The sequence below is a fragment of the Plecotus auritus genome (assembly GCF_963455305.1).
Source record: "Plecotus auritus genome assembly, chromosome: 4".
NCBI lineage: Eukaryota > Metazoa > Chordata > Mammalia > Chiroptera > Vespertilionidae > Plecotus > Plecotus auritus.
This window is the reverse complement of record NC_137775.1, coordinates 183468078-183487536: the sequence shown is the minus strand read 5'-3', so window position 1 is coordinate 183487536 and position 19459 is coordinate 183468078. Positions and strand designations below refer to the sequence as shown.

Below are 19459 nucleotides of genomic sequence, written 5' to 3'. Positions count from 1 at the left end.
AGTGACCTGGGCCAAGGTCACAAAGCCAGGAACCCACTTGCAAAGCCATGATTTGCATCCAGTTGTATCTGGCTCCAAAGCCTGCACTCTTTCTGCTCTGACATGCTGAGCGTTGGATAGAGACCAGGGTTTGTTTATTTGTTTTTGCATTCAGAGCTGATTATACAGAAAAGCCTCTTTCATATTTTTCATACAGAGAAACATATGGTTCCTTCCTTTTCAGTTGTCCTTTAAAACCTGTTTCTTTAAAGCCTATTGATGTTTGAATTGGGATCCCCTAGGTCAGTGGTCGGCAAACTCATTAGTCAACAGAGCCAAATATCAACAGTACAACGATTGAAATTTCTTTGGAGAGCCGAAAACCGACTTCTACGCATGGGCCACGAAGTTTCAATCGCACTGTACGTGCGCGCCCGCACGTGGCATTTTGTGGAAGAGCCACACTCAAGGGGCCAAAGAGCCGCATGTGGCTCGTGAGCCGCAGTTTGCCGACCACTGCCCTAGGTGTTGTACCAATAAATGTAGAAGAGTTCTGTGACTGCATGAAGGCTAAGCCAGTTCACACCTGACAGACACGCAGCCCTGGAACAAGCTGGGTCTTGTGTTTCGTGCCCTGGAGACTGCGCTTTCAGGTGTCCGGATATTGTATTTTCCCAGTTACCAGGCCCAAGAGTCTCTGACTGTTTTTGGGAAGTGGCAGCATTTGAAAATGCTGACAGGGTCTCCAGTTTTGAAGGTCATGGCATCATGGCTTCTGTGAGGTTGCACTTAATTAATATTTTTTTTTAAATGTATTTTTTTATTGATTGCAGAGAGGAAGGGAGAGGGAGAGGGAGATAGAAACATCAATGATGAGAGAGAATCATTGATCAGTTGCCTCCTGCACACCTCCCACTGGGAATTGGGCCTGCACCCCAGGCATGTGCCCTGGCCAGGAATGGAACTGTGACCTCCTGGCTCACAGAGACCACGGTTTTAATGCCACTGCATTGTGCATCATTTGCATGACACAAAAAGCTGGCTAGGTGGTCAGAAGCAAGAAAACAAATATGGGACCCAGAGATGACGGTGGGTGACGCCCACGGCTCTCAGACCAGAGGACAATCAGTACTTGCCTTTTTCCTTCTGGGTCCTACTGTCGGTCAGGCAAGCCTTGGCTGACCCCAGGGCCACCAGCCACCGCTGTCTCTCAGCCACACTTCTGGCTTTCAGGTAGAAATACTGTTCCCCAGGGATGATCAGGTCCATGCGTGTGTTATCTACGGAATGAACTTGGAGCAAAGCAGAGGGAGGTCAGAAACCCAGAAGAACCCTGGCTGGTAGCCTCCACCCACCCACCCCCATTCCTGAGCTCAACTGGTGCCGGTCACTGGAGTCTGCTTCTAAGAGAGGATGCCAGCCCCCACCACCTCGCCTAGCTCGTTCATCTCATCCGATGCCTCCGCTGATGGGGGAAAACCCTGCAACTGGCTCCAAGGTATCACACCGAGATTCTGGTCTAAAAAACAATCATCCAGTTCTCCTTAGGATCTTTTATCAGAACAGAGAGGGCATCTCTCTTTTGGCTGGCGTGTGTGAAATATGCTGCTCTGAGGTCAAAACGGCTTGCATGCCAACAAGTAAGAGGGCACTCTATCTCCTTGGGTTTACTGGGACGTGATCAAGAACACAATGTTTTCCTGTGCCCCTTCCCTTCCCAAGTCCGATCAAAAGTGTGAGAAGTCCCTCAGAGCCCTCAGAAGGAGAAACAAGCAAACTGCACTCTCCTTTACCCACCACGCACCAGCCCCAAACCAGAAATTCCCTTCTCATCTCTTTCTCTTCTAGCATGCTCTGAGCCACATCTCACAGTTCCCCAAACCAACAAGTGAAGGCTATTTGTAGGTCTGTTCAGCATTTGCTTGTTTTGAGTATGTGGTGGTGGTGAGAAGTGCGTGTGAGATGCTCAGAAAACAGATTTAAACAAGCTTTGCAAACAGCCGCTGGCCCCAGCTGGGCAGGTGACTAAGGAAGGAGCACTAGATGTGTGGTCAGGCCCGCTGCTCTCATGTATCTTGACGACCTCTTAACCAACCGCCTGGTAAAAATTGGCTGCAGTTTTAGGTCTTACTGCAGAGCTTTCTTTTGGGACATAACACTATGTATTTTTGTCTGTAATAGGAGAAGCAGAGAAAGGCACGGAGAGACCAGCGCTTTCTTATTTTGGAGGGTCGGGGGACAGGAGGAAAAATAAAACCTGCAGCGCCCTTGCCTTCTCACCTTGAATCTCACACACCGCCATCTGGATGCTCCCTTTGCAGCCTTTCCAGGCATCTTCAGGAGAATCGTAATAGGATAATATCCCCCCACAGAGAAGGAACCACCGAGGCTGCCAACCTGGAAGCAGAAGAAGAGCGTGGTCTCAGTGACTGCCTGGGTGTGAGGTGCCTCCCAGGGGACGGGAATAGGGCCTGACAAAGGATGTGGTCCCAGCGCCAAGGAACTGACATTCCAGGGGAAACTAAGGGAAGACGTCGTTTAGGAAAGACCTGTATGTTTGATCACATTAAATTAAATTAAATTGCCCTAGCCAGTTTGGCTCAGTGGATAGAGCATCAGCCAGCGAACTGAAAGGTCCCAGGTTCGATTCTGGTTAAGGGCACATGCCCGGGTTGTGGGCTCCATCCCCAGTGGGGGACTTGCAAGAGGCAGCCGATCCATGATTCTCTCTCATCATGGATGTTTCTATCTCTCTCTCCCTCTTCCTTCCTCTCTAAAAATCAATAAATTAAATTAACCCACAGAGGCATATATTTTTAGTCACATAACATATAGAAAAAGTCTGGAAGGATCAGCAACAAATATTGTGATGACTCTCCAGGAAATAGGATTAGTGATGTTTTTTATTCCCCTCTCCCCCCAATATAGTACTAATAATCTGTGATTTTCAGTTGTTTCCTGTACATTATTATGATCACACACTTGTTTTCCTCCCCTCTGGTTAAGAAAATTATCCCAAACTTAGAAATGAGGCAAAAGATGATGCTGCCCTTTCACCATCATACAGATGCTAATAAGCCTGCCAGGGTCCTATGACCACCAGGAGAAGTTAACTTTGGCTCACTCGTTAGTATTGACCCACTGAAATGGAGTAATCTTAAAACATTCAAGGGCTTAACCACTTTTCTTGGGGAATGTCGGGGACAGACCATATTCGGTCGCAATAGGTATCCTATCCAGTCCTCTTGCACAACCTGCACACTAGTCAGAGCGAAGTCCTGTACTGTCCTGCTTCTGGGCTTCCCTCGGGCTGGGTCTTCGATGTCACCTGCATCTCTGCATTGCACCGCAGCCTCCTCAGCCAGGTGTACTTCTCTGACGTGCCGTTGCCCTTTAGGGATGTATTTCTTTCCTGGGACTCTTAAGTGGCCGCGGCAGCCACAGAGAAGGTGGCAGAAGCTCTGTGCTGAGCCCCAGGGGCTGCTCAGGTACAATCCCTTGGGGATTGATTCACACAAACCAGGTGCCTAAGACACCAATCAACGTCAAAATGGTGTCGATTTATCACCTTATAACGGATGCGTGAGGCGCCCCAGCCTAAGATCGTGGTACAGGGACAATACATATATAATCACGAGGCTGAAGGGTCAGCACCAAATCTGAGCTCAGCACAGGAGTTAGGTGGCAGCCGAAGTGTTCCACTCACTATTTACTTCATCAGGGTCTGCTTTTCTTTGTGTTTTTTCATATTTACTTTTTAATTAAATTTATTTGGATGACACCGGTTAATAAAATCACATAGGCTTCAAGGGTACACCTTGAAAATACATCATCTGTATATTCTGGTATTGTGTGTTCACTACCCGAAGTCAAATCTCCTGTTTGCTTTTCTAGGATCAGAAAACTCAGGCCTGCCAAGTTACTACGTCTCTCACCTTTGTAAACAAAACTGGTTAATACTAATTCTCAACATCCACCCTCCAGCAGTTCATAGCAGTCACTGAACCATCCTGCCTTTCTCAGCAAAGATAAGTAATGCTTTCTAAAACTACAGCTTATGCTGGTCTCATTATTCTCTTTATACTGAGGACTTCCTTCCCAGGGAGACACGTAGACCTTTTACTGGATGTAAGGAGCCCCGTGGCCTTATCGCAACGTAAGTCAGTTACTGGCTGGAGAATCTCTTGGGATCAACTCATTAATTTTTATTTCAGAAGGTGATGATTCCTGACCTTGACTACAAATTCTATGGAAACTCTAATTTGAAGGCCACTGTTCTTTGCACAAACAGTACAACCCAGGAAACCACATGGATCATCAGACTCTGTCTTGATGCAGAGAACCAGCACTCCTGGATTCAGACATTAATGGTGATGTTTTAGCCCTGTGCAAGAGAATCCAATTATTTACATCTTAGGCCACCCCCCCTCCCTGAAACCGAAGTAACAATTCCTGAGATTTGGAAGAGAACTTTGAAATCACCTAGTCCAACCAGCACATCTTATAGATAAGAAACCAATTCCAGGTAGATTAACTGACCTACCTGAGAAATGGAAAAGGACTTTGAAATGACCTCATCCAACCAGCTCCTTTTACAGATAAGGAAACCAATCCCACGTAGATTAAAAGACCTACCTGAGGTCACACAGGAAGTCACAGCAGATTTGGGAAGAAACCTGTGTCTATCTATACTGCAAGTCATGGCATAATAATCCCCAAGCCCCAGTTCTAGAATACTAACCTTGTATAGAAGAGTAGCATCTTCTCACATACAGTTCAACCACCATGATTTTTGAGCAGAAGGAATTGAGGATACCCTCAGTTACTGCATTTTATTAAATTTAGAACCCCATCTGTATTAGGGTTCTCCAGAGAAACAGAACCAATAGTATGTGTGTGTTTCTCTATTGCTGTCACTATATTTACGTATTTGTTATAAAGAATTGGCTCGTGTAATGATGGAGGCTGAGAAATCCCAAGATCTGCAGTCAGCAAGCTAGACTCAGGATTCCAGTCCGATCCGTAATTCCAGTCCAAAAGATAGCAGGCTTGAGGCCCCAGAAGAACCAGTGTTTCCATCCAAGTCAGAAAGCAGGAAAAGATGAATGTTTCAGCTCAAGCACAGGCAGGAGGGGTTCCCTTTTAGCCTTTTTGTTCAATTTAGATCTTTGATTGGATGACACCCATTCACATTAGGGAAAGCAGTCTACTTTCCTGGATCTACCAATTCAAACGTTATTCTTATCCAGAAACACCCTCATAGATAACACCCAGAATGATGTCTGGCCAAATGTCTGGGCACCTGCTGGCTCAGGCAAGTTGACAAATAATATTAACCACCACACACTAAGGATTTTAAGATATATCATTATTTCACGTGTCACAGGAAAGAAAAAAGTAACCTGCTTAAGCCATAATGAAACATTGATGCTAAGCTGTTTCCTGATTTCAGAGTACTGAAATGTGGGGGGGGGGGGGGGAAAGTCTAAAAATTTTCCAGCCGGTGTGGCTCAGTAGTTGAGCATCGACCCATGAACCAGGAGGTTACAGTTCAATTCCCAGTCAGGGCACATGTCCCGGTTAATGTCTGTCTGTCTGTCTACCTCTCTCTCTCCCTCAAATCAATAAAAACGCATTTTTTTCCAAAAATTAAGAAAAATAATGTGGTACTAAACTAGGTTTATTTTACAGGAACCTGAAAAATGTTCCCGCCCCTTTCCCCTCAGCACCACATACAGTACAGCTGTAGGAAGTTCTGAAAGTAGCTGGTAAACAATTACAGTGACCGAAACAAAAACTTCCCTGTAACAGCTGCAGTATTTACCTAGAAGTTATAATTATGCTAGGGGAAGTTCAATATATTGTTACTGCTGTCTGTAGATCAAGCATGTCAAACTTGGGGCCCATGGCCCACATGCCTTGTTTATTGGCCTGCGTTAGCCTTTGAGTTTGACATGCTTGCTGTAGATTGTAACTACAAAAACCATGACTAAGAACAACTTTTCTTTAAAGCACGAAGTTCATCGAATTTCAGAAGGTACATGAGGAGACCACAGAAGTCCCATTCTCATTACATATATGAGTGTCACTTAAAGACAGAGCCGCGGAGAGTACAGAGTAGTATTGCGACACAGTGTTCTTTCCTGGTGTCCAGTCCTGGGAAGCTCACATAGCTCAGGATCGATGAATTAATTGCATGAGAAAAGAGATATGGATGCTGAAGAGACCATTAAGCCTTGTCTTAAGTTCATCTGCAGTTGCCTTGGTTGGTATTCGACGACTAATTTTATGTATCAACTTGACTGGGCTAGCTGATGACGAAATAGCTGGTAAAGCATTATTTCTAGGTGTATCTGTGAGGGTGTCTCTGGGAGAGATTAGCATTTGAATCAGAAAACTGCATAAAAAAGATGGCCCCCCAGCATCACCCAATCCAGGTGGGCCTGAGTAGAACAAAAAGGCAGAGTAAGGCCAAATTTATGCTCTGCCAGGAACAGAAGGGAACTTCTTCAACCTGATAAAGGCATCTACAAAAACCCCACAGGTAACATTATACTTAATGACAAAACACTGGGTACTTCCCCCCTAGTATAAGAGCAGGTTCTAGCCAGGGCAGTGGGGTCCAAAATGAAATGAAAGGTATCCAAATTGGAAAGGAAGAAGCAAATCTACCTCTATTAGCAAACATGCTCTTATATATTAAAAAATAAACAAACCCTAAGTGATCCACTAAAAAAATTATTAAAATAATTTAATAAGCTCAGCAAGGTTGCAAGATATAAGACCAATACACAACTACTGTTATCGGTGGGGTCCCTTCTATGTCCCCACCTGTTACTGGTGGAAGTGGGCATCTTGGGGTGCTGTGGGAACAAGAATTCCCTTAGGCCCCCATGGGCGGATGAGGTACTGTGGAAAGCTTTATTGGTGATGAAGATTAAGGGAGTCTCCCCCGAAGTCCACCTCCCTCTTCCCACCAAGGAAGAAGTCCCATGTTGTCTTCAGCAGAGAATCAAAGCCACTGCCCAGAGCCCGCTCCATATTGAAGTCCAGCCCAACATCTGGGTGGGAAGCTTGTGTTCCCAGCTGCCGGCCATTGCGTGTGGGGTCTGCATGGCCAGGGGCCATGGGCCTTCTAGGGCCACATGGGAGGCCAGCATGAATCACAGAGCAAGTGAATTCAAGGGCAAGCAAGCAAGAGGAACAAGATAGAGAAAGCTGCCCTAACCGGTGTGGCTCAGTGCATGGAGCGTCAGCCTGCGGACTGAGGGGTCCCGGGTTCAATTCCCGGCAAGGGCATGTACCCTGGTTGCGGGCACATCCCCAGTGGGGGGTGTGCAGGAGGCAGCTGAGTGATGTTTCTCTCTCATCGATGTTTCTGGCTCTCTATCCCTCTCCCTTCCTCTCTGTAAAAAAATCAATAAAATATATTTTAAAAAAGAAAAAAAAAACAAAACAAAAAAACAAACAAACAAACAAACAAAAAGATAGAGAAAGCTACTTTGGGGATTTTAACTAGGAGCTCAAACAATGAATCCTTCAGGATTTCACACACTGGCAGTGGCTTCACCCACCTAGACACCGCATGGTCCCCAGGCTCCACGGACAGACAAGCGTCTTCCCTGCGGCACCCTGACTTCACTGCCCACATGCCCATCCTGCCCTTTGGGGGACACCTTCCCCTAGTGATTTGCGGGGAATGGACTGGTGGTGGGTTCCCTGGGGATGTGAAGCCGCCCAGATGACCGTGCTTATAATGTCTGGCCTTCCCTTTGCCCTGACTGGGAATTGAACTGTTAATTATTAACATTAGCTAGCTAACTGAGGCAGTAACAGTATCAACTGCATTCCCATACAGCTGCAGTGAAAAACTGAAAAATGAAATTAAGCAAATAATTCCATTTACGGTAACATCAATAATTAAAATACTTAGGAATAAACTTAATAAAAGCAGTGTTAATCTTATACTCTGAAAACTAGAAACATTATTCAAAGAAATTAAAGATTTGAAGACTTTATTCCAAAGCTTATTCTTTTCTCACATGGTGCAAATGCCTTTTACTGAATTAATAGGAACTGTTTGCAAGATTCAGTTTTTTTTCAATGAGTGTAATTTTCTTCAAAACAATGAACTTATATTTGAATCTAAAATGAGATAACTCATGCTAATTTTGCACTATATGTTCTTCCTTTTTCATTCCACATCAGTCATGATTTTTAAATCAAAATTTCTATGTAAAGATGTTCTTATTCCTTTAAAGATCCAAACCAAGAGTGCTTACTTGTGAGTCATACTGTCACTTCCCTTTTTTTACTCAATAGTTTTATGACAAGTAGCTCATCCAAATACACCACTAAAAAAAACCACTTAAAATTTTAAAAAATATTTATTTTTAAATTTACACACAATAAACTTTCTTTTTTTGGTTAATAGTCCTGAGTTGTTGTTTTGATAAGCACACAGTTCTCTAACCACCATAATGATCAAGACGCAGAACAATCCCATTATCTTCCCCTCAAAATTCCCGGGTGCTGCTCCTTATAGTCAAGCCCTGTCCCCACACTTTACCCCAGGCCAACCACTGCTGTGTTTTCATTTTAAATTGAAAATATTCCCTAGTTTTCTTAGACACTTCCTCTTTGACCCATGGGTTACTTAGAAGTATACTGTTTATTTTTCTAATATTGGGGAATTTCCACATCTTTCTGTCATTGGTTTGTAATTTACTTCTATTAAAGACACAGAGCACTCTTTTCAAGGTGGCAGAGTTTTAAGTTTTCCCTAGTATCAGTCCCTTCAGTTAAAGAACGGCTTTAGACATTTCTTTATTACCGTTTTCTTTTATCTAAGGATACTATTTTATCTTAACTCTTGAAGAGCATTTCATTGGATACAGAATTCTCGGTTGACAATTCTTTTCTTTTAGCACTTTATTAAATACGTTTTTTTAAAATATATTTTTATTAACTTCAGAGAGAGGAAGGGAGAGGAAAGAGAGATAGAAACATCAATGATGAGAGAGAATCATTGATTGGCTGCCTCCTGCACACCCCACACTGGGGATCGAGCCCGAAACTCTGGGCTTGTGCCCTAAGAATCAAACCATGACCTCCTGGTTCATAGGTCGACACTCAACCACTGAGCCACACTGGCTGGGCTTAAATATGTTTTTAAAAAAATGACTTTAGAGAAGGAGGAAGGGAGAGGGAGAGAAACATCAATGTGAGACAGAAACATCCATCAGTTGCCTCCCATATGCACCGGACCAGGGCTCCAATCCACAATCTGGGTATGTGCCCTGACCGGGAATTGAACCAGAGACCTTTCAGTAAATGGGACAACACTCAACCAACTGAGCTACACCAGCTAGGGTTTTTCAGAACTTCAAAGATGCTGTCTCACTGTCTCCTGGTCTCCATTTTCTCTGATAAGTAATGCCACATATTTAAATTATTGTTTCTCTAATCATTGTGTCTTTGTACTCTTGTTGCTTTTGAGATTTTTACAGTTTTCAGCAGCTTCATTATGATGTGTGTGGGTATTTCTTTCTTTGAGTTTATACTGGTTAGAATTTGCTGAGCAGCTTTAATCTGTAAATTTGTAGTTTTCACCTAATTTGGGAAGTTTTTTGTTACTAGTGTCTTTCTCCTTCCCCCTTCTCCTTTCTCCAATGCCAGGATATTAGACCTTTCATTACTGTCCCACAGATTCCTGTGATTTCATTCTCATTTTTTACCCTCATTTTTTTCTCTCTGATCTTCAGACTGGATAATTTCTATTGATTTATCTTTAAATTCACTAATTCTTTCTTGTGTCATCTATATTCTACTGAGCCCACCTACTGAGTTTTTAAAATTTCAAATACCATTCATTTTAGTTCTAAAATGTCCAGTTAGTTCTTTTTAAATAGTTTATATTTTTCTTCCAAGAATCTCTACCTTTTCATTTGTTTCAAGAGTGTTCATCTTTATCACGTTAGTCGTTCAAGTTTTGTCTTCCCTCCCAGTCTGCCTGCTATGGTTCACTTTTCAGAATGATCAGATTGTTGCTTTCAGCACTTAGTTCCAAAGTTTTAGTTCTAATCAGTGGAAAAAGAGGCTACAGGGGCTTCCTACATCCTGGCCCAGTATGACACCCCTAAATAGAACAACTAGTAGGCGCCCACTCAGTGACATGTCAACCAGGTGCATCCCTCGGCCTAGAAACCCATGCAAGTTCCTTCAGAGCTTTTCCCAATGAGGTGTTAGGGGAAACCGGCGTATAATCTTACTGTTTAACAGAATAGGAGGACAACATCAACACACTGTAAATTTTAAAAATCCATAATGAAATGCTGCGGGCATGCAGAAAAACATGAAAAGGGGCCATTTAAATCCATTTGTAGAAAAGTAAGCCAAAAGTAAAGAAAAAGGTGAAGGCAAGGTGCTTTTTTGTCAACCCGAGGAGTGAAAAATTGTCACCATAATGAAGCAGGTATAGAACGGGAGAAGCAAGAGGAGTGAATATGTCCCTAACTTCTTTAGACTTTAATTTATTTTTCTATAGATTACAGCATGAGCTCAATAATCTCTAGTAGTCTCATTTGGCTTTCAAAACCTATAAAACCCTATCTAATAAAAATAACAGGAAACTCAATTCTTTTACAAAACCTATTTCAAAAGAAAGTAACTAATGTCAAGAAAATAAAGTGAGATTAAATTTCTTGATAGGATTGACGATCTTTCTGAAGTGATGAGTCAAGACTTAGTTTATTCACTATAAATTATAGTTACTGTGTTCATACATTATATGATGGTTATATTATCAATGTTATACACATACGTTAGTAAGTAAAAAAAAAACAAACTACCACTTTTTTTTCAAGTATTTTTTTTAATGTTTTTGTATTGATTTCAGAGAGAGGAGTGGAGGAGGAGAGATAGAAACACGATTGATGAGAGAGACTCATGATCGACTGCCTCGTGCATGCCCCCTACTGGGAATGGAGCCTGAAACCATGCTCTTAACCGTGACCTCCTGGTTCATGGGTCGATGCTCAACCACTGAGTCACACCAGCTGGGCAAAACCTACCGTTTCTAATTAAAGCATAGCATAATTATTGACCCCTGACCTCCACAGCCTTGGTGTTTTCCACTATCTAGTCCTGGGTGCTCAGCCATACTCCACCTCCTAAGAGCCCTCCCCCACAGCTCAGCTCCCCTGGGGGGGCTCCAGACAGGAGCGTGGATAACAAAGCCTTGGGTTCTTTGACCAGGTCGGGCGGTTACAAGTTTGCCGCAGCTGGGGAGCAGGGAAGAAGAGACTCCTAACAGTAACAGAGAGTAACCAAGCACTCGTTAAACGATGAGTTTCTTCATTTACCATTAATTAATTCACAAAGCATTTTTTGAGCACTTTATAATTTGCCAGGCTTGGCGATTTGTAGAAAAGATCCCAGCCCTCAGAGTGACAGCCCAGTGGGGAATCAGCATGCAGATGGTGAATAGACCACAGTTACAATATTTTACATCAAATTCTCTTCAGAACCTACTGTTAGCGCCTCAGTAAGTCGCCTCTCCTGTATGCTTTAAGCTCCTGAACTGGGTATTTATTTGTTATATTCATTTGTTCTGGGCCACGCCTCTCATATGCCCCACTAACACCTTACTCAAGGGAACCCAGACAGGAAACTCGGGTTCAAGTTCAAACTCATAACATCCAGATGTGTCATCCTGACCACATCACTTAGTCACTTAATTCCTCTGGGCATTATTTTCTAATTTATAAACTGAGAGATATGGACTAAACTGAGTATCTAAGGTTTAACATGTCATCTTCCTTCCGACTATAACATCTCTCTTAACAAATCCAGCATCTCCCTACCATCCTAGCTCCAAACCGGAAGGTCAATTCGCCCCTACCCCTCCAGGTGAATCACGCCATTCCCAGCATTCCACTGTGCTACCCTGGGGCATAGCGCGTGAAGTCATGGAAAGGACACGAAGTCAGGCAGACCTGGCTCAATACTTATTTGCTGTATGAGTCTAAGTTACTTATTTATCTTGTGAGCCTAAATTTATTCATCTGTGAAGTGGGAGATAATTCTCCCCTTCTCCCCTGCTCCCATAATTCAGCTTTGCCCCCTCCATTATCATGTTTCAGCCAGCTGAATCTTCCTCATGTGCTTTTCTACGTGCGCTTTCTTCCTGCTTAGAAACCCTGAGTGACTCCCTGCCATGCCAATCTAAACTCTCAGACCTGGCTTGGCTCACTAATCTAATCCCATCCCAACAACACGGAGTACTTCCTCCTCTCCCAGACGAGAACTCTCCTATTTGGTCCTGCTGGCTTCTTTACTGAGGGCCCCTCGGTCCCGCTCCTTCCGCCTTCTGTCCAGGACAATTCCACCCACCCTCTGATCCCACATCTTCCATGACATTTTCCCAGACCACTCCTGAAAAAGATTCTCTACATTTTTCTCGACAAAGGCATGCCTGTCTCCTTTGACCAGTTTTACACCTTCCTCCTATTCTTACTTTCTTCTCTCCTAATTTCTGGCTGCTTATACTGGCCTTAGAAGTTGAATGGCTGGTCTCCATCCTAACTGTATATATTGGCCAGCAGAGGCAGGAAAATAGCAGGGTATCTGTGATGTCAAACTGGATGACCAATGTCTTTATTAACATTCCAGTCTGTCAGGGGGGCCCGAAACTTGTCTTTTAATTCAAGTAAAGACACCACAGAGTGACAGATGATACCTACCTGCAGCTAGAGGCCAGGTATGTGCAATGTCATCCCTCTAAACCTTGTCAAGCCACAGCCTCGGGGCAACCACAGAAAAGCTTAAAGGCTGAAATCACAAATTTAGCTGGATGAGTATTTTCATCGTTGAGTAAAATTTCCAATAGACTATGACCTCCCTTGAAAACAAGGATCATGTCTTACTCAAGACAGTATCCCCAACACCCCACACACAGGGTCTGGTAAGATGTTGATGCTCAGGCTTATGTGAAGGAATGAATGATTGACTGACTAACTGGGGACTATTAGATGGTGTTAAAGGTAAATTGTTGAAACCATTCCCCTGGTATTTAAAAATCAAGGTGGAATCATTCTTGTTTTGGACTACGTAGGAACAATTCTATCTGAAGGACCTGATGATCCTCAAGCAGATACTTTGCTTCCTTTGATGTGAAAGGAATACTGAGAAAGGTCAGGCCTCTCTCTGGCTAACCCTATAGATATTACCCACTTCTCCATCTCTCCTGGTACTGCCACATCCTCCAACTTGAAATGGATCCAGAAAGAGAAATGCCCAAGCATCATGGTGTTTTTTGGACTTACCTTCCCTGCTGCCTCACTCATCAGTCTTGTGTCCAACAATAGCTCCATTGCCTGCTTGTTTTTTGTCTGTCTCAAATCTATTCCTAATGGAATTTAACCGACTTGGCTCAAATCTAAACAAGATGAAAGTAATCGTTACAGGAAGCGGTAAAGATTAAACACTGAGAGTACAGTCTGAGAACAATGGTTCCCAGGCTTCTTCAGTGCACAGACCACTTCAACGACATAAGACTCCATGGATGACTCCTAACATCTCCAACGTCATCACACATCAGAATCAACGGGAAGACTGGTGCTGCTTGTGATGGAGTGCCAATGGGCTCTAGTCTATCATCTCTTATGTTCCTTCACAAATACTAATTCGTTTTTGTTGGAAACAAATGTACAGACCAGTGCTACACAGAATTACATGATCTGTTATCACCATTCATCCAAAAAAAAAAAAAAAAAATAGACTGTCCTAAGACTACAGAGTCAATGACAAAATTCTAATGTTTATGTGCATCTGTTCCTTTGTAAGTTACACCCATCCACTTCCAAAAGGAGGACTTAAGGAATTACAAATACATATACTCGCAGAAGCCACAAGGAGCTACAATCAATGCATATAAACTGAATTTTCCTGGCATCGTCATTAAATAACTATCCAACTGACCTACCCTTGAGTAAACTATGTACAAGGCAGGTACATATGTTTTCCATTTCATATTTATAACAAACCTAGTATGGTCATTATCCTTACCGTCTCTAAACCGAGGCTCAGGGAGATTAAGTACTTGCTCAAGGTGTCAGCCTTAGAAAGTAGCAGCGCAGAGGTTTGAACTCCGGGCTTTCTGACTCCAACCTTTAGCACTTGGGCATTCAAATATACTGACCCATGCCGCCAATGAAAGCATGAATAAGAGTTTACCACTGGATATCTATGTGCAAAGAATATACCCTTACACCACACACAAAAATTAATTAAAAATGGATCAGACCTACATAGAAGAGATAAAACTATAAAAGCTTTTAGAAAAAGCATAGGAGTAAATCCTCATGACCTTCTATTATGCAATGGTTTCTTAAGATGTGACATTAAAAGTACAAGAAATAAAAGAAAAAAAATGATAAACTGGACATAAAAATTGAAACCATTGTGCCTCAAGTGATACCATCAAGAAAGTGAAATACACTCTACAGAATAAGAAAAAATACTTGCAAATCACATCAGATAAGGAACTCATAACCAGAATAACGAACTCTTACAATTCCACAGTGGAAAAATAAGCTCAATTAACAAATGAGCAAAGGATGCGCACAGACATTCCTCCAATGACGATATACAAATGGCTAACAAGCACATGAAAAGATGATCAATGTCATGGTCACTAGGGAAACATAAATCCACTTCAACTCCCTAGGACGGACATAATGAAAAAGACAGACAATACCAAGTCTGGGTGAGGATGTAGAGAAATGGGCATCTTCTTTCATTACTGATAAGAATGTAAAATGGTGCGGCCACTTTGGAAAAGTTTGTAAGTTCTCCAAAAAATAAAAATAAAAAACGGAGCAACTCCCATGTCCATCAGTGGGTGAATGGATAAACAAATGGTATCTCCACGCAACGGAACAGAGTTTGTTAATAAAAAGGAATGACGTACTGGAACATGCTACAACAGTGATGAACCCAAAAAACATTACGCTAGGTAGAAGAAGCCAGTCACAAAAGACCACGTAACGCATGATTCCATTTCTATGAAATGTCTAGAATAAGCACATTTATACGGACATACTAGTGGTTGCAAGAGGGGGTGGGGAGACACTGATTGCTAACAGGTACTGAGTTCTTTTGGGGATAAAGCAAGTGTTTTAAAATTGACCATGGCAATGGTTGCACTCTTTAACTATAGTAAAGCCCACTATCTAGCATATTTTAAATGCGTAAATTTTATGATAGGTCAATCATTATCTCAACAAAGATGTTAAAAAACAAACCAACAAAGAAGGTTGACCAGTGGTTGTGAGACCACGAGAATCTTGCTCTGGATCACTCACAGCCCAGCAACCCTCTGGACATTGTTTCCACCGCACAGACATGTGCAGGCCGGTCACCTTCCTCCACCTGGGGGTGGGGGTAAGCACAATTACAGCACCTCCTCTGACAACCATCTGGTCAGCATGATGCAAGCTTCTGGTATTTTTGGAATGCGGCGCTGCACTGTGCTTGTGCCCTAACCTGCCGGAGGGGCCCAGGAGGGGCCCAAGACGCCTGCAGCTGGCTGGAGCTCATGGCAGCAGCCCTCGCATCTGCTGAGTGGGCAGGAAAGGGACCTAAAACTGGAAAGGAGGCTGCTCACAGCTGCTCAGACATTCTCCTTGTGACAAAACATAGGCACGACACGGGGCCATCTTCCTCACTCCTGAACTCCTCCCCGCCTCCCACCCCCAATGAGAGCCTGCTATTCTAGGTCAACGTACTTTAAATATCGGTGCATTATGAATCAACTAGAATTACATAATGATCAAGCAGGCAGGACCTTTAAGCGTATTATGCAATGGAGCACTAACTCGGGAGCCACTTACTGACTGACTGTGTGAGCTTGGCCACTTCCTCTGCCTTTCCGAGTCTCAACGTCTTCATCAGGAAAATGGGAACAAAAAAGGCAGCTGCTTCCTAAAACTGCTGTGAAGATTAACCGAGCGGATCCATGTAAAAGCTTTATACGGTATATATTAACTAGTAAATCTCGTCCTTTTACGGGAGAAGACACTAAAGCTCAGGAACGGCAGCGGCAGTGATGGATCTGGTATGAGACTTCAGGTCTCTGACTGCTGAACTCATGTTCCACGGCAGAGCGCTCCTCACACCATGGTATGGACCAGCCCTGGACTAACTTTCAGGCTGGTCAGACACACATTACAAGCACACAGTGCCTAGCGGCTCTGTCTCCCACAAGGGAGGTGTTTCTGAAACGTTTAACCCATTCCCTTTCCACTGCAGGTTTAACCTTCTAAAGAGAGGATGTGACGCTAAATCCAGAACATCCAATGTTCAGGTGCTCACAGGGCAGGATGTCAGGACTGGTGAAGAAAAGACCCGTGGCAGTTTCCTCCCCTGCCCTTTCCTCTGAAGGAGCACCGGGTACCTGAGGATGTGTGGTACACTAGGGAAGAGAGACTTTTCTTCCTTTTTTATGTTTTAGTGGTATATTCATGCAAGCAGTTTGGAAGTTATTCTCAAGACATGATGTTTTCAACTTTTTAAAAATATATATATTTTATTGATTTTTTACAGAGAGGAAGGGAGAGAGATAGAGAGTTAGAAACATCGATGAGAGAGAAACATCGATCAGCTGCCTCCTGCACACCTCCCACTGGGGATGTGCCCGCAACCAAGGTACATGCCCTTGACCGGAATCGAACCTGGGACCTTTCAGTCTGCAGGCCGACGCTCTATCCACTGAGCCAAATCGGTTAGGGCTGATGTTTTCAACTTTTAGTAAGTGATGCATATTAATTTAAGAGGCAACAGAAGCTCACAAACAAACATTTGACAAAATACAAAAAATGGAGCCAAGGTAAGCTTTAAGCTTTTAAACAATCTTTCTCTCTCTCTCTTTACACACACACACACACACACACTCACCCCACAGTGTCTAAACCAGCGGATGAGGCCCTGCATCATCAGGCCTCCCCCCACCCTCTGCTGGAGCCTCCGTCTTCTCACCTCCCCAGCCATGCAGGTTTTCTTTCATTTCCTCAAACTCCCTGGTCTCTAGCCAGCTTTAAGGCCTTCACGCTGACATTCCCTGCACCAGAGCAAGTCCTTCCTTACAGCCTCCATCGGCACCTCGGCCTTGGCCTTGTCACCTACTAGCTTCAACCGATCATTCAGGCTCTCTTACATCTTTTCTTCAAGGAAGCCTTCCCCAGTGACCCCAACTAGTCTCTCCTCTTCCCCTCTCCCCAAAGTACACACACTTGGAACAAGCTTCTAAGCACTTACCAATGGCTGTCCCCCCCTCACCCCCGCAACCGCTGGTTATAAGTGTAAGCTCAAGGAAGGCGGGGCTGTGTCTGTCTGGTGCAACGTGCTTATTACTCTGTGCTCAGCTCAGAGCAGGTAGTGAAGGAAATCAACAACACTCTCCAAGGATTCAAAGGAGTAGCTGCTACACGGACTTCCTAGTCTCCACTCAAATGTGACACAGGCATCCCATACCAAGGTATACGACAGAAGCGCACAAGCCACACGAGTGGTTATGTACTGTCTTTTGGAGGAAAACTCACTTCTAACCACACTATGCACAGAAAAGAGGTTCTGGGTACACCCACCAGGGGCACTCAGCTGTGTAACCTCATTAAAGTCACCTGCCAACCAATCCTCCCGGACACATCCTCCCTAAAGCACCCCAGAGCATCAAGACACCACAGCCTTCAAAAGGCTGTCCCATCGGGAAGGACGGGAAAACATATCTCCCTGACTCTAAGAGATACTGGGGCTGTTTCTGGTTTCACATGCATTGCTATTAGAATTAAACGCGCCTCGCTCATTTCCCATAATAAAGAGTATAATTCCAAAAAAGTGCCTAGCACAGTTTCCAGCATACAGAAGGCATTTATTAAAAAAAAAACTGGTTGCACAAATGAAAAAAACGAAAAGAAGAAGCTTGTTCTGAATCACATTCACAGCTGAAGAACAGTCATGACCTTTTCAAGATAGGAAGGAAGCACTTCCACAAATTGGAAAGGGGCTAACTTTCAGGCTTGAACGGCTACGATTTTTAAGCCTGTTCTGCTCAGCAGGACAAGAAAGCAGCTGCTAATATTTGCATTGATTTTATGGTCAATTCCGAGTCTGCAAAACAAAAAGATGCTCAGTGAGAAAGCCCAAAGCCTGGCGCACACCTTGGCGCTCTGAAACTGCTGATGGAGCTCTGGCGCCTAGGTCTGCACGCAGATGACTCTGAAGGTGCACGAGGAAAGTGTCTGCCCTGGGGACTCTTCTTCTTAAAAAGGGTCCCCCCCAAACCTCTCCACCCCGTGCATTACAAGTTACTTCGGGCACTGATCTGAACGCTTCCAACCCATCTGCTGGCCAGGCAAGATCAGCTCCTTCGCCAGAATTCAGCGCCTCCCTCCCGATGCCCCCGAGGGCATCGCGCCTCTCAGGTCACCCCAAATCTCCGGACTTCCTAGGTTTCCTTGGAAGTGAAAGGGCAGCGACTGCCCTCACCCAGCCGCTCAGGGGAACGTGTCCGTAGAACCTGGGGGACACTGTCCGGTGAGGAAGCGCTTTGAGGAAATATCCCCGGACCGCACAGGTCTCCGTGGTGCCAGGAGGGGCCGTGACCCCGACCCCCAGGAGACGCGTCCGACGTTACCCTCCGGCTGCTTAGACAAAGGACCAGGCGCCCGGCGCGCCCCCACTCACCGCTCAGATAGTTGGTCCACTTGTACAGCACCCCCTCCATGGCGCGGGCCGCGGTCCCTCGCTGGCAGCCCTCACTGCTCCAGGATCCCGGAGGCGAGGAGCGCCGGCCGCAGGGCCATTGCCCGGCGCCGCCGAGCCGCCCACTCCCGGCGCCCGGCCCGCTGCGGGGACGCCCGGCCGGTCACATCGCCGCCCGGGGGCGGGGTCACTGCAGCGGCCTCGGCACGTGAGGGCAGGACAGGGGCTGGCGCGCCTCCGCTCGGGGGCTGGGACCGGCGTGGACCGGAGGGACTGCAGAGCCTTCAAAGTGCCGCAAGCGAGGCAGCGGGTCGCCGGCGGCGCGGGCACGGCGCGCTCCCGGAGTCCCCGACCAGCCGGGCCCGGGGTCCTCTCGCGCATGCCCAATGCACCACTGGCGCGCATGTAGCGAAAATCCACTCCGGGTTTTGGCGGTGACGACAGGGGTGGGGCTGCCGGAGCTAGTGAGGCCCGCTGGGAAATTGAGTCCCGGGAGGCGGGCAGGGGAGGAAGTGCTGGATGCAAAAGGAGGAGAGAAGCCTCTGGGACAGGTGTGGGGAGCGCTCACTGTGAATGGTGCAATAGATAGGTCGGGTCCCACCTCGCGATGTTTGGGGGTTCACGTGGCCCCTGAGGTGGCCCCTGGGTTCTGGTCCCCAGTCGATGTTAAGGCTGTCGATTTGGTCCTACACACTCGAGGGACCCAACAATAGGGCTT

General features: G+C 45.1%; 1 protein-coding gene across 1 annotated transcript in view; it reads right to left on the bottom strand.

The window, feature by feature from the left end:
• Positions 1–19129, bottom strand: part of PLEKHA8 (pleckstrin homology domain containing A8) — a 47752-nt gene extending 28623 nt beyond the window's left edge. The window contains exons 1-3 of the mRNA XM_080666019.1: positions 18724–19129; positions 2260–2376; positions 1116–1271 (exon numbers count right to left, since the gene is read on the bottom strand). Of these exons, the coding sequence (XP_080522145.1) occupies positions 1116–1271; positions 2260–2376; positions 18724–18763 (313 nt within the window). The 5' untranslated portion in view covers positions 18764–19129. The remainder of the gene's footprint in view (positions 1–1115; positions 1272–2259; positions 2377–18723) is intronic.
• Between the last annotated feature and the right edge of the window lie 330 nt (positions 19130–19459).